The sequence below is a fragment of the Orussus abietinus genome, unplaced genomic scaffold (genome assembly GCF_000612105.2).
Source record: "Orussus abietinus isolate OABI.00-Male unplaced genomic scaffold, Oabi_2.0 scaffold132, whole genome shotgun sequence".
Classification (NCBI taxonomy): domain Eukaryota; kingdom Metazoa; phylum Arthropoda; class Insecta; order Hymenoptera; family Orussidae; genus Orussus; species Orussus abietinus.
Genome location: NW_019394292.1, coordinates 117,914 through 133,198, shown reverse-complemented (window position 1 = coordinate 133,198; position 15,285 = coordinate 117,914). Strand labels below are relative to the sequence as shown.

Genomic DNA, 15,285 nt, shown 5'->3' with positions numbered 1-15,285 from the left:
AGTTACTTTCTTTGAGTATTATGTGGAATAATTTTCAGACGCGGGTAAAGAGTGTTACCAACTTTTTACATATATATCCGATATTAGTAATGCGTATAACCAATGATACAATTGTACCGAATTGTAATTGTCCCCGATCTCTTCTGGCCGATGATAAAATATGAAATCATGTACATGGCTACCCTGCTAGAAATGTTCATAATATTCCGGCACTTTTAGTACACCAAGATTGCAGCAGAATTATACATTTGACGTCCTAAAAGTGAATCAGTACCCGTTTATTAGAGATTTCTAAAGAAACTTATGAATTTAGCACATAAGTTAATATTACCTTCGCCGCGCAATTTCACAAGATTTTAACACGTCATCAAGGTATAACACATTTGGTACATTTCTTGCAAATACCTTGTCAGATTAGTACACCATGTCTGAATAAAGCTTCCAAGAACAAGATAATAAGATTATAATATTTCGATTTGACCCAGAATTTGGAATTTATAGAAATTCGTGCGAATCGTAATGTATAAGAATAAAACAGCCGCAACAAAGATGGCGGCGGTCATCAAGGTATAACACATTTCGTACATTTCTTGCAAATACTTTGTCAGATTAGTACACCATGTCTGAATAAAGCTTCGAAGAACAAGATAATAAGATTATAATATTTCGATTTGACACAGAATTTGGAATTTATAGAAATTCGTAATGTTTGACGATAAAAAAGGCGCAACAAAGATGGCGGCGGTTTTCGCGAGTCACTCCGGAGGATTTTCACCACGGCTGTAGGAAAAGTAGTCTAATCCAATCCGTAAATACAATAGAAAGTACTATGAATCTAGGATATACCGCGTGAGTGTGGTACTCACTCGGAGAGACCTAAATTCCGTCGATGGTGTGCAAGGCAATGCACCTATAGGTAAAATGCAATTATGGATGTGCGCGTAGATCCTGAACTCTCCGTAGGAATAACTCTCGTTGCTGGTAAAGTTAACCGGATGCAACGACAGTGCCGTTAATAGGTCGTAGATGCACCGTGAGAGAAGACGAGGAGCACGCTGATGCATCCTTCACTTGTCGAGACCCGGCTACATTTGCGGAATTACATTTACCAACGGGAATACCAACGCAATCATACATTTGATTAATTTCGGGAAGAAAGTATGTGAATTTTATATTGAAAATAGTTTCATTCAAATGAAATAATATTATCAAGACTTATACTTTAAAGTAGTAATGCAAATGACATTTAAGAAATGCATCATTTGAAGGGGTAATAAAAATAGTATTTTAAATACCTACTCTTTGAAGTAGTCATTCAAATAGTATTTCAGAAGTTTCTAACTTAAAGGATTTTATGAAATAGCATTGTCAGAATTTCTAATTTCATTTTCGATCCAGCCCTGGTTGTAACATTAAGCTATAGACAAATTCACCCTTAAATATCTAAATGCAACAATGATACAATAATTCCGTATTTTATCGCGATATGTACGCCATCTAAGAATTTTCGATTACTTAAAATTCTCTTCGATGCCAACGAATAATTACTATCGTTCAACGTGTACTTTATCTTTGAACTGAAAAAAAAAAAAAAATGAGAGTCGAGTCTCGTACAATTCCAACACTTGGATAGCGTATCCGTGCACGTCCTGAGTCGTTCTTTATCTTGCTCTTTTTCTTTTTCATCGGCGGGGGGCGACATCAAATGGAAACTGACCATTGTGTGACTCGTTTCTAAGTCTCCCCGGCGAAAATATAATCCGACATGAGTCCTTGGTGGCTCGTGACGGAGTTTAAAAAAGAGAAGGAGAGAAAAAAAAAAGGCGAGCGGTCGGTCTCTCTTATATTGTCCCTACTTTTCCGACGCAGCTGGGGTCTTTTTATGCCGCACTAACATTTCGAAATTATCGACACGCACACGGCCGAGCCGTCCTTCGAGTTCAATTGATTTCATTGTGTCGTCGCGGCCGAAGAAAGGCCATGAGTCATCGATCGAATTGCCGGCCAATCGGAGGAGCCGAATCATGGGCGATCTCGAAATTACTCGAATTTCTGACCTTAATGTCCACTCGTCTGAAGAGGACCTGAATTGCCAAGAAAGCGTGACTGTACGGCCCCTCGGAGATTACGCACTCATCAACCGGAGATTACGTCCTCTACGCGTCCACGTTTGTCACCTCGAGTTTTCCGCTTTTTCATTTTTATTCCGTGTAACGTTTATAGATGTTCGATTGTATAGTTCTGAAATATTTTTGCCAAGAAAGCGTGATTGTATGACCCCTCAATGATTACGCACTCATCAACCGGAGATTACGTCCTCTACGCGTCCACGTTTGTCACCTCGAGTTTTCCGCTTTTTCATTTTTATTCCGTGTAACGTTTATAGATGTTCGATTGTATAGTTCGGAAATATTTTTGCTAAGAAAGCGTGATTGTATGACCCCTCAATGATTACGCACTCATCAATCGGAGATTACGTCCTTACGCGTCCACGTTTGTCACCTCGAGTCTTCTGCTTTTTCATTTTTATTCCACGTAACGTTTATAGATATTCGATTATATAGTTCGGAAATATTTTATGACCCCTCAATGATTACGCACTCATCAACCGGAGATTACGTCCTTACGCGTCCACGTTTGTCACCTCGAGTCTTCTGCTTTTTCATTTTTATTTCGTGTAACGTTTATAGATATTCGATCTTATGGTTCGGAAATATTTTTGCCAAGAAAGCGTGATTATACGGTCCCTCAATGATTACGTACTCATGAATGATTACACACTCATTAACCGGAGATTTCGTTCTTACGCGTCCAAGTTTGTCACCTCGAGTCTTCTGCTTTTTCATTTTTATTCCGTGTAACGTTTATAGATATTCGATTGTATAGTTCGGAAATATTTTTGCCAAGAAAGCGTGATTATATGGCCCCTCAATGATTACGCACTCATCAACCGGAGATTTCGCCCTTACGCCTCCACGTTTGTCACCTCGAGTCTTCTGCTTTTTTATTTTTATTCCACGTAAACTTTATAGATATTCGATTATATAGTTCTGAGATATTTTTCCCATGAAAGTGGGGCTATATAGCCCACAATCATTATAAGGCCGTAATTTGTATAACTCCAATATTTTTTAATTCAGAATTTATCACGTTTTCAGACATTTCAGTGAAGTTTCAAATTGGGAAATAATATCTGGTTAGGTATATCGGATTTGTCCCGGCCTTGTTTGTTTCGACTGATGTGAAAATTATATATTCCGAATGACTTTTTCATTCTCCCACACGTTGAAACTCCATCGATCGATTCAAATTCAGAGGGTCGCGTCCGGCGAGTGTGACGAATTTATTACGCCTTTGTCCGCCCAATTTCTGATGATTCTACCGTGTGACTCATTTACGAAACTCTATAAACAAGGTTCTTTTTTACTCGGCTGAAATATCACTTTTCGAACAATTATTTTTCTTCCCGTATTTTAAATTCAATTTTTTTTATTCCCTGCATTTCTTCGAAATACCGTGCTCATGCCCTGTCGAAAAAAAGTACTGTCAAAGATCTGCTTTACTAATTTAAATAATTTCCGATAAACTGTAAATTCCAATACTTGTTCATACTTTCAATGTACAACATTCTTTGTATTCCAGTGTGTAACAATTTTTTCATTTCACTGCATTTTACTGTGGAACATCCTTCTTATTTAAAACATCATTCGGGATATAAAAATCATAGATATTAATTCACTGAATTTCAGTGATATAACTTTATCATTCGAAACTTCGTACAGGTTAAATAAATAATAAATAAAAAAAATAAAATAAAAATGACAGGCCTCAATTCAATGCATTTTAGGGCATAACCGGTTACGATAGAAATGATAAATCTCAGGTCATTTAATTCCAGTGGATTTCTTTCTATTTAACAACTCTGGACGGGTTAAAATAAAAATCATAAATTCAATTTCACCTCGCCGTTCTTCCCAGTATTAAAATGTTATCGATCGATTCACGATGGGGGGGAATTGCACTCCATGCTGCGTATTTATTGCGCATTTTCCGAGCCAATTTCTAAGGACCCTATCGAATGACTCATACTCGGTAAAAAATGATTCGTACTTGAACGGCGCATGCGCATTAATAGGGGAAGCCAAGTGCGCATTTGAAATGTCTTCGGTATTAGTCATTTTTCGTTTTAACCCCCACGGCATGACGTCATCGAACTTTTTGGCAGATTCGTGGACCACGAATTATATTTCTAAATATTTCAAAATATTTCGAGAACGCTCGAAAAAAATTTCTAAATATTTCAAAATATATCTAAATATTTCGAGAACGCTCGAAAATCACTCGAAGAGCTCGAAAAGACCTCGACTAAAAATTGATAGTGAGTACGTAGTTACTTAAAAGGGAGATAACGTCCAGATAACGATATCCATACATGTAGCCTACGTTCACTGAACCATCTTCCTCGTCATATGCATTTCTTATCTACAAATTTTGCAATAATTCCACGGAATCAAGAACCACTATAAGCGGCACTCGAGCAAACTTCTTATCGTCGATTTTGCATCCGAGAGTCGCTTTTCAGCCTTATTTGGAATTTCTCATTTTCGAAGCTTTTTTACGCGCAGTTACAGCTCCGTGTGCTTATCGGGCGATAAGTTCGATAAACGATACGGAGGGTCAAGTAGTAAAAAAATTAGATATTAATAAATACCGATGATGTTCGTGCAGTCTATAACTATAATTACAGAAATATACGTACATAATATATATATATGTATGTAATGTTAAATTCTGATTTTCGAAGCTTTTTTACGCGCAGTTACAGCTCCGTGTGCTTATCGGGCGATAAGTTCGATAAACGATACGGAGGGTCAAGTAGTAAAAAAATTAGATATTAATAAATACCGATGATGTTCGTGCAGTCTATAACTATAATTACAGAAATATACGTACATAATATATATATATGTATGTAATGTTAAACGTTAATAAAATACTAATAATAGAAATGCTCAAAGGAGTGCAACATTAATCACAATAACTGCATAATGTACATGTCTTCGGTACTTATTGTAGTTTTCAATTGTACACTATTTCATTGCTATTGTAATGACGACAAAAAAAAAATGTTTTAATCCACGCACATCCTACATATTAACAACCGATCACTTATAATTCACATTGTAATCCTCGGCCGATCATCTTTACGTTAAATATTTTATATTTCCCCTTAATATTTATGATATCCTCGAGCTCGAATAATCATCGGATTCGAATTTACCCGAATTAAGGAAATCGCCAGAAATAATTCGAACGGATTCCGAACTCGTGCGGAGCAATTATGCCCCATCGGCACGGATTCATTTTTATTACATTCGATTTGGTTAAAGTACTCGCCAGCGTACGGCAGAATGGAGGAATATAGCTCGAAGTACATGGAATTCTCGATATGTACCGATCGCATCGGGTTAGTAAATGAAAGAGGATAAAAACTCGCCCCGCGCAGGGTATTCTTTATCAGGTTTCATTTGACGTATCTACGTTCGACTAACATATGACCCTTCAGGAATAATCGATCGAATCGCCGGCAAATCCGAGGGGTCGTGTAATGTGATCGGAAATTACTCGAATTTCCGCCCTCCCCGCCCCCCGGCCCTCTTCACGTGCTTTTCCCGGATTTAAGGCGAGTTCTGCGCGCGAAAACCTTTCCATGGATATTTATTTATTAAATGAAAAAGAATTTAAACCATACTATGCGAAGAAATGTGAATAATTAATTTCGATTGAAAGGTATATTTTTCATGTAAAGTGGTTTTTTCATACGCGTGTGATAATACAGCCAAACTTATTTTGAATATAATAGGAATCGATGGTGAATGTAGAAATTTCAGAGGGGATTTATTTTAAACAAATTCTTTAAATCGAAAATGTTGTCCAATCGTGTATTTTAAATTAAGATATTGAACCAGTTTACCGGGAAGAAAAATCAAATTTCAGCCAGTCTGTATTTAAATGAAACAGAATAAATAATATCCATTTGTTCAACCCAGATGCAATTTTCTCGTATGAACCTTAAGGTGATGTGAAAGCGGCAAGGACTTGTTTATGAAACACTTCTCCTAACTGGTTATACCGAATCGTTTCAAACTTTACAACTTGAATCTGGAGGCTACAAAGAATGTCCCGAAAAATTCCAATTTTTTAAAAAGTTGTGTGTAGACATTTTAAAAACATATTACAAAAAAATGAAATTTCATGGGTGTTAAGACCTAGCCTTTACATTCGCGTAATAAAGTTTCAAACGATTCAAGACACCCAGTTCATGGAGAAATGTTTCATGAAGGATTGACCTCTCAGATGCGACTTTCACATCGCCTTAAACCTCGATTTGATATTCTTATTTGTAAAATAAGTAGAAAATATATAGAACGTGCGTTAAGGAACGATGTTAACGGCGTCGGTGGATTTCTCAGGAAAAGGAAAATATTGCTTTCTATCGGATTTTATGTCTCCTGCTCTGATTTAGCTGAATAGATATCGAACGAGTAGGTAGCCAACATCGGGATCTATTATTACTATCATTTATTCAATGCCCGTCCTATCGACTGGCGTTCTAACAATACTGGACAAACTATTATTTCGAGTAGGAAACGGAGAGAAGAACGTCAACCGTTTCGAATGAATTCCCCGAAGAAATGTTTAAAACGCCCGTTTTATGTGGAAAACATTCGAGCACTCGGGAATTACCTCCGTATTTCTCCGCGAAGTTATGAAATATCTATTTGAGAAATAGTCACTTCTAAAGCGACTCTCCGAAGTGCCTGCTCGAAATATTATGAAACGCAAACCCCGCCGAGGAAAGATTGTCCGATCACCTGAGAAATACCTATTCGAAATAAGTATACCAGAAAGCCGCTTGGGAAATAATTATTTCCGACACTCGTTACTTCAAAACTCTTGCACATAATATCCCCCTTAAAAGACGTACGAATTTTGCTCCGATTTTTATTACTTTTAATAGGGGGGAAAAAAAAGAATAGACACCCTCCCATGGGTGAGAAAAAGTTGAGCCAGATTTTCTCATCCAGTCATCTGATTTTCCGATGAAAATCAATAAACCTGAGGAAAATTGATTAAAGCGTTACGAGTAAGAGCAAAACTTGGGAAATAATTATTTCCGGTACTCGTTACTTCAAAGCTCTTGCACATGATATCGCCCTTAAAAGACGTATGAATTTTGCTTCGATTTTTATGACTTCTAATAGGGGAAAAAAAAAATAGACACCCCATGGGTGAGAAAAAGTTGAGCCAGATTTTCTCATCCAGTCATCTGATTTTCCGATGAAAATCAATAAACCTGAGGAAAATTGATTAAAGCGTCACGAGTAAGAGCAAAACCGATTATTTATTTTCCACCAACACTGTTCCCAGTTATTAGCGAATTTCCTTTGTTAAAAGTATTCAAAGTATTCATGCACTTTCAGTACATAAGATTGACAGTGTACGCTAGAGAAACAATGTATTCCCATTTTTACGTCTTTATAAATCCGTTAAGATCACGAGTTAGTAAAATTACCCCGGAGGAGCAATATCCTCCAATTTTAATATGTTTATACATACGTTCGAGATGAGCCTCCTAATTTTCCGTAACCTCGGGAAGGGAAACGTCAGTTTGGAAAAGTTTAAAATAAAAAAGAAAGGTGGAGGAACTCCAAGTCCATCTCGTATCATTGTTTTCCTCGATGGAAGTTGAAGAAAAGTCATCTCGAGGGTTGGAATCCGACATTGTGCCGAAAATATGAAGAAGCTCTCGAGGAGCTCTCGGGCGTCGCGGGGGGTCCTTTTTCTCGTTTCGGGGCGCATTTTCTCCCGGAAACTTATAGGGGATTTCCCTTTAATTTTGCAGGATAACGAGTGGGAGGAGGGGAGAGGAAACCTCCGGGAAAGAATAATCGAAACCGGGTCCAAAGGGAGTAAAGCTGGCGGCGAATCGTTCTGGCTGAAAGGAGACTTCGAGGAGCTGCTCGAGGTCGAGGACTCTCAGGAAACCGGAGAGATCGAGGACCCTGATCGCTTCGAATTCGAGCAGAGGATCAGCGATTGGTCCGGCGTCGACGAGGACGTCGACGAGGCTGAGGAAACTGGTGAGCCTTCTGATCCTGGGGTAAGGGAAACGGGATGAAAGGAATGATGTGGCCAATGATGGGGGAGATTTGCCTCTAATGCTCTCGAGTGCCGATGCGGCCGAGAAAAATCGAACTGCTTCGATTATCCCGTCTCCTTCTTTCCCACACGAAAAGAGTTAATATTTCCTGAGAAAAACTATTAACATCGACATTCTTTTCATTAATGCATTTTGGATATATTGGCCGAGGAAAAGTGAACTGCTTCGAATATCCAGTCTCCTTTGTGAGACAAAAAGGGTTAATATTTCCTGAGAAAAACTCATGAATAGTAACACTTTTTTAATTGATGCATTTTGGATATATTGGCCGGGGAAATACGAACTGCTTCGATTATCCAGTCTCCTTCTTTGCGAGACATTAAGGATTAATATTTCCTGAGGAAAAACTATGAACACTGACATTCTTTTAATTAATGCATTTTGGATATCTTGGCCGAGGAAAATCGAACTGCTTCGATTATCCCGCTCCCCTTCTCTTCGAGACGAAAAAAATTAATATTTCCGGAGAAAAACTCATGAATAGTAACACTTTTTTAATTAATGCATTTTGGATATATTCGCCGAGAAAAATCTAACTGCTTCGATTATCTATCTCCCCTTCTCTTCGAGACGAAAAGAGTTAATATTTCCTGAGGAAATCTATGAACATTGACACTTTTTTTTGTACATCCGTTTTAGATATTTCACCCTAGGAAAATTGCCTTCTTTCAATTATCCTGCCCATTATCCTGGTATCCGAGGAGTGAATCGTTCATCAAACCGTTTTGCAACCTCGATGTACCGAAACGTTAGAAACAGCGTGAACATAGCGAAAAATATAAACATATTTAAAAAAAATTGAAATTCCATGAAGGTAAGGATCTTCCTTAAGGCCTTCGTATTTCCATGATACAGTTTCAATCGATTCGATAAGCCCAGTTCAGAAGAAAAAAAAGAAGTTTCATAAGCGAGACCTCTGGCGCCACTTCCACGTCGCCTTAACGCCCATGGAAAAAAAGGAGCAAAGGATCAAAGGCCTTCTGTAAAAATGTGAATTTTCCTCCCGGGAGCCAGAAATACTTCGTCACTCGATATTTTACCCAGGTTAATCTTGAAGTTTGGGAGTACACGATGCAAAAATTCCAGGTGAGGAGGAAGAAGAAGGAACCTCGACAGTGAGCCTTGCCGCCGAGGGCGTGGAGGTGGCCCCCAGCTTGCGCATGCTTCAGCAACCCAGCGGTACAGGATCGGCTTCAGCATCACCCTCGTCATCCACCATGTTTCCTCAGCAATACTGCCTAAGATGGAAGTATCACCACAGCAACCTGCAGACCATGTTCTCACAGCTCCTCGAGCGGCAAGCGTACTGCGACGTCACGCTCGCCTGCGAGGGTAAAACGCTACGAGCACACAAGGTGAGTTCCCCTGCCTCGCTACGTGCGCGATGTGCGCGATGTACACGATGTAGATGATGTAGACGACGTGGACGATGTGCCGGGGAACGTAACCCGAGCCTGCACCGCCGACCGTGAAGCCTGGGGAAAAATGAGAAAATGCCCCGCGAACCAGTTGCGCTCCTGGAACATGAGCATCGGCGCTGAAGAACTCCCTTGACCTCTTCGAAACAGGGGCAAATAGATGTCGGGAACTGAGAGGGTTTTAATGGGGAAAAGGAAGTTCTTTTCTTATTATTAGGTTCTGAATGTAGATGGAGGTGTATGGGGATAGGGATGCGTTGAGACTTATGGGTAAAGTGTTAATGGGTATTAAGAATCTCGGTAAGAGTGATAGAATGAATAGGTAATATGAATAAGGAATACGAACATCGGCGCTGAAGAACTCCCTTGACCTCTTCGAAACAGGGGCAAAGAGATGTCGGGAACTGAGAGGGGTTTAACCCTTTCGTTACCTTGGACGAGATATCTCGCGACCCAGTACTGGCCGATTAACCCTTTCGTTACCTTGGACGAGATATCTCGCGACCCAATACTGGCCGATTAACGCTTTTGACGAGATATCTCGCGACCCGGTAGTAACGGATTAACGCTTTTGACGAGATATCTCGCGATCCGGTAGTAGCTGTATTTATTTCTTCCTTTTAGCTATACGAATAGAATTAGTTATAAAATATATTCATCTAGAATGTCAAAATATTGGTGCTAGAAAGCTAGATTATCGTCAAAAGCGATAATCCGCTACTACCGGATCGCGAGATATCTCGTCCAAGGTAACGAAAGGGTTAAATGGGGAAAAGGAAGTTTTTTACTCGATAATAGGTTCTGAATGTAGATGGAGGTGTATGGGGATAGGGATGCGTTGAGACTTACAGATAAAGTGATAATGGGCATTAAGAATCTCAGTAGCAGTGATAGAATGAATAGGTAGTATGAATAAGGAATACGAACATTGTTGCTGAAGAACTCCCTTAACCCTTTCGAAACAGGGGCAAAGAGGTGTCGGAAACTGGGAGGGATTTAAATGGAGAAAAAGAACCTCCTTAAGATTAACTTTTATACGTGTGTAGAAGTATAAATGAAAATAAAGTTCCGTTCCTGCCTACCAAAGCAACCGCAACGTAAATTAAATCGTTTTATAATAATGACATGGTCGATCCATAATATCAATTTTCATAATTCATTTATACGATCATTTCTATATAGTTTTGGGTTTAATTCATATTAATTCATTTTATGGTGTGTACCGACTGTTGAACACTTGCGGTATCGCTTCACAGCATCTAGACAAGCTTTGCTGGTGTTTTCTGAGGGTAATCAAGGGTGAAAACACTCTTGATCCTTTGAAAACCAGAGCAAAGAGGTGTCAGAAAGTGGGGAGGGATTTAAACAGGGAGATGAGAACCGTCTTACTCGCGGTTACGAGTTTTTTACATCCATTGAAACAGGTATCTAGAGCTCATACTATGAAATGTTGAAGTACTACCTTTCCGACTGTTAAATCCATTTTAATTGCTAATTATCCTATGCATCTATAAATAATAACCGAAAACATCGGGCGACAATTAATCTGCATTGAACTTGGAGAAGTGAAGTTTATTTAAGAATTTCTCTGCGCACGTATGAATGCGAAACTTCCCCGGCCACTTGAAAAGGCTCGAAATATTTCGGGAAACTCATTTAACATCTCGAAAAGGAGAGACGAGCGTTCAAGAATTCTTTTTTTTAACGGGCCGGCTGAATCATTCTCGGTGCATAAAAATTAAAATAAAACAAAAAGGGAAAACAATTCAACCTGGACGCCCGAGAAACCAGTTTGCGTCCCGAAACCTGAAAATCTGAATTTCGCATCGACTTTTCCTGGTCGTTCGAAAGCGGGCAAAGTGCAAGCGCATAATGCAAAATGCAGATGCACTATTGCATTCCGTGGGACTAATCGTTATTTCCTGTTTTAACTCCTGATTTTAGTCCCACATCCAGCAATGGAAATGTTGGAGCATAACGGACAATCTTTCCACTTCTGGGTCTACGTTAATAGGATCATCATTAAAAATAGAGGAATTCTATCAAGTTGGAAGTGTCCTATCCATTACAGAGATGAGTTAGGAGATTGCTCACGGGCAGGGTCGCGCGATCGCATCGTGTGCTGCCCTCAGGTTTCGTACGTTAGCTTTCACCATTTTTTGCCCCCTCGCGAAAAAAATTCACAAACATCCTTTAACATATTTTAACATCTTCTACCAACAAGTGCAGCAAGCGTGGTTTCCATTAACTGCCCATGATGATTTTACCAAAAATGGCTGCTTCCAGGTGATCCACCTAAACCTGCAAAGGGGCACAAAAGTATAGGTAAAATGGAATATTGAAGAAACACCAGGAAGTCGCCAGATTCTCCGAAGTGGTCCACCTAAAGCTGAAAGGGAACACAAAGGCACATACGAAACCATTAGGAAAGCGAGAAAGAGACGGTGATACAAGAGCTAATAACTTCCTAAAGTTACCATTAAAGTCAAGAATATTTCGCAGGGCATCGATCTCGTATAATTGATCCAGTAAAAATGTATTCAGTTACACATTACTTGGCGTGACAAAAATCTAATATATTTATCTTACTTGAATGCAGACTCGAGAAAATTTCATGAAAACGCTAGTTCACCGTCTCTCCCCGTCAATCCAGACAGCAAGATATACAAAAAATGAGAGGGACAACGTGGCGAAAAAAATGATGATTGTCCGTTCGAAAGAACGGAAGACCATCGCAGTTGCCCTCTTCTTAAGGGGCCGCTTCGGCATATAGCCTCTTCGACTCTTGCAGTCTCTTCGGGCAGAGCCCCCTACGTCTCGAACGCTTGGCAATCCCCTGATTTGTCGGATTAATAAAAAATAAAAAAAAAATCACTCGCGGGGAGATCCAAAAGCTAGCAAAACGACGACCTGCGATCCGAGGATGCGCAGTCCGAGCGTATTGCACATTTATTCGATTNTGCCTTCGCTGCCTTCGCTGCCTTCGCTTCCTCTTCCTCTTGCTTCATTGAACGATAATATTATATTACAATATAAACAATATTATATTAGATTATGATGTGAAAAAAATAATGTTAATCCTTGGTACTCACAATCCATGATCACTGCATTCCACCTTTATGTCCGCTTCCGTTGCCTTCGCTGCTTCCACTTCCTAATCATCCCACCTCGTCATCTACGAAACGTCCCTTGCCCCTCGTTACGATCTCTGGATGCCATCGATTATGAATTATAGCACCACATTGATATAAATGTCGATCGTGGCATGTAATGCGTCCCTCGCGCCCCCCGTCATTTTCTTAACTTTCGACAACATCTCATCGCGGCAAAATTTCAGGAGCAACTGGCGATCCGCCGGCCGGGCCGCAATCCCCGGCCGTGACCGACTCCGTGATTGGACGACGTCACCGGCCCGATAAAGGACCATGATTGGTCGATCCTTTATCGGGCCGGTGACGTCGTCCAGTCACGGAGTCGGTCACGGCCGGGGATTGCGGCCCGGCCGGCGGATCGCCAGTTGCTCCTGAAATTTTGCCGCGATAAGATGTCGTCGAAAATTAAGAAAATGACGGGGGCGCGAGGGACGCATTACATACCACGATCGACATTTATATCAGTGTGGTGCTATAATTCATAATCGATGGCATCCAGTGATCGTAACGAGGGGCAAGGGACGCTTCGTAGATGACGAGATGGAGTGGTTAGGATGAGGAAGCAGCGAAGGCAGCGGAAGCGGACATAAAGGTGGAATGCAGTGATCATGGATTGTGAGTACCAAGGATTAACATTATTTTTTTCACATCATAATCTAATATAATATTGTTTATATTGTAATATAATATTATCGTTCAATGAAGCAAGAGGAAGAGGAAGCGAAGGCAGCGAAGGCAGCGGAGGCAGCGTATCCAGCGTATCCAGCGTATGCAGCGTATCCAGCGAATGCAGCGAATGCAGCGGATGCAGCGGATGCAGCGGATGCAGCGAAAGCAGCGAAAGCAGTGGAAGCGGACACAAAGGTGGAATGCAGGCAGAGCCAACGTCGAAGGGAGGCAGATGGAGAGGAGGCCAGAAACCCCAGGTCTCTGCGGAGGGATCTCCTGGGGGAGTACCGCCAGAAAAAGACGTATCGTCCCGTTGGTAAGTCTCAACGTTTCCTTCCTCCGATCCCTTCACGTCGCAGGACGAAAGGTCCGTACCGACACGGGGATCGGTTGTATGTTTACATTTTGATTCGAGGGACCGCGAGTCGACGAAACGATGTCTCGCCGACTCGCGAGTGGTCGTGTTGATTTTCTGTTTTTCGTGTGTTCTTTTAGAGTAGAAATAGATTTCTCCCGGATCCGCGGTAATTTTCCGATCGCGATCCTTAATCGAGCGCCGGGAAGTCGGATGACCCTCCGACTTCGAGGCCGCCGGTTCCGCGGAATTTCTTTGAACGATTAAAGAAAAAATTTAATAAAGATGTGGGAGAAATATCACGCGAGGAGCCACACCCGAGTCGAGGGGGCACTTCGATGAGCTTGCGTCCTAGAGTCGCCGCCTCGACGAGGGGGTCGGTTTCAGGGTTTTCAGGTTTTTTCGGTCAAGCCTTCCACTACCCTGGGGCCGTAGTGCGAGCTGGGCTTGGCCTTTCGATCTTATGAAAATTATGAATTACCGATGTCGAGTAGAATCCGTAGATCGATTTAGCGCTATAAAAATTAATTTAGTTAGGATTCTTTCAGCATCGGCAACGGTAGGTGTCTTTTCTTGTGGCCGCGTTCCTTCCTGGCCCCCGCCCTTCGACTCCTCCAGGAGAGAGTCGAACGGTTCAGGGCCAGGGGGCGCGGTAAAATAATTTTGTAAGTTCTTTCGGTTGCCATCTTGATTCCAATTGCACCTATGCATTTAATTTCTTTAAATTCGATTATGGATGGCAGCCGATGAAAGATGTATGCGAGAGATTTGAGCTCGGGGGTCGGAGGCATCCCGGGATGTCCTCCCTAGATTAGGCTATTTGTCCCCGGGTGGAATGAGAGAGAATCGTGGAGTGAGTGTGTTGGAATGAGTGAGGTTGATTTTTTAAATATAGCTAGGGAGGTAGGCTAATTGCCTGGAGTGAATGTCTAGATGTAAGTAGGCAGGGCCAGGGCGGGATCTCTTCCTGGGGGTTTGGGAGGAGATCCCGAACCTGGGGTNGATGTCAAAATATGTTAAAGGATGTTTGTGAATTTTTTTCGCGAGGGGGCAAAAAACGGTGAAAGCTAACGTACGAAACCAGAGGGCAGCACACGATGCGATCGCGCGTTCCTGCCCGTGAGCAATCTCCCAACTCATCTCTGTCCATTATCACTATCATACATCTACAATCATTCATGATAATGCCCTTGATTAGAGTCTAAATGCTGGTTCATCGATAACCAATCTGCTAATTCACTTTCGTACAATTGTAGATTTTCTTCGCGCATTCCTCTCTCCAGCACTCTTACGTGTTGCACAGAAATTTTATTTCTCTTTAAATCCAACAAAGTTGGATCATTTTTATTAATAAAGGAATAACAGAATATAAAAGGATAAGAAAATTATAATTCAATGAAGTGTCTTGTTATAGGGTGGGACGCTTTTAATACCACCGTACCTCAAAGAGTTAAACGGCAAAATGCG

The 15,285-nt window shown here is 40.9% G+C and overlaps 1 protein-coding gene across 1 annotated transcript in view; it reads left to right on the top strand.

Moving 5' to 3' along the window:
* Positions 1-549: 549 nt before the first annotated feature.
* The window catches only part of LOC105701576 (zinc finger and BTB domain-containing protein 20), a 49,843-nt gene continuing 35,107 nt past the window's right edge, over positions 550-15,285 (top strand). Inside the window, exons 1-3 of the mRNA XM_023435007.1 lie at positions 550-567; positions 7,907-8,144; positions 9,311-9,579. Of these exons, the coding sequence (XP_023290775.1) occupies positions 550-567; positions 7,907-8,144; positions 9,311-9,579 (525 nt within the window). The remainder of the gene's footprint in view (positions 568-7,906; positions 8,145-9,310; positions 9,580-15,285) is intronic.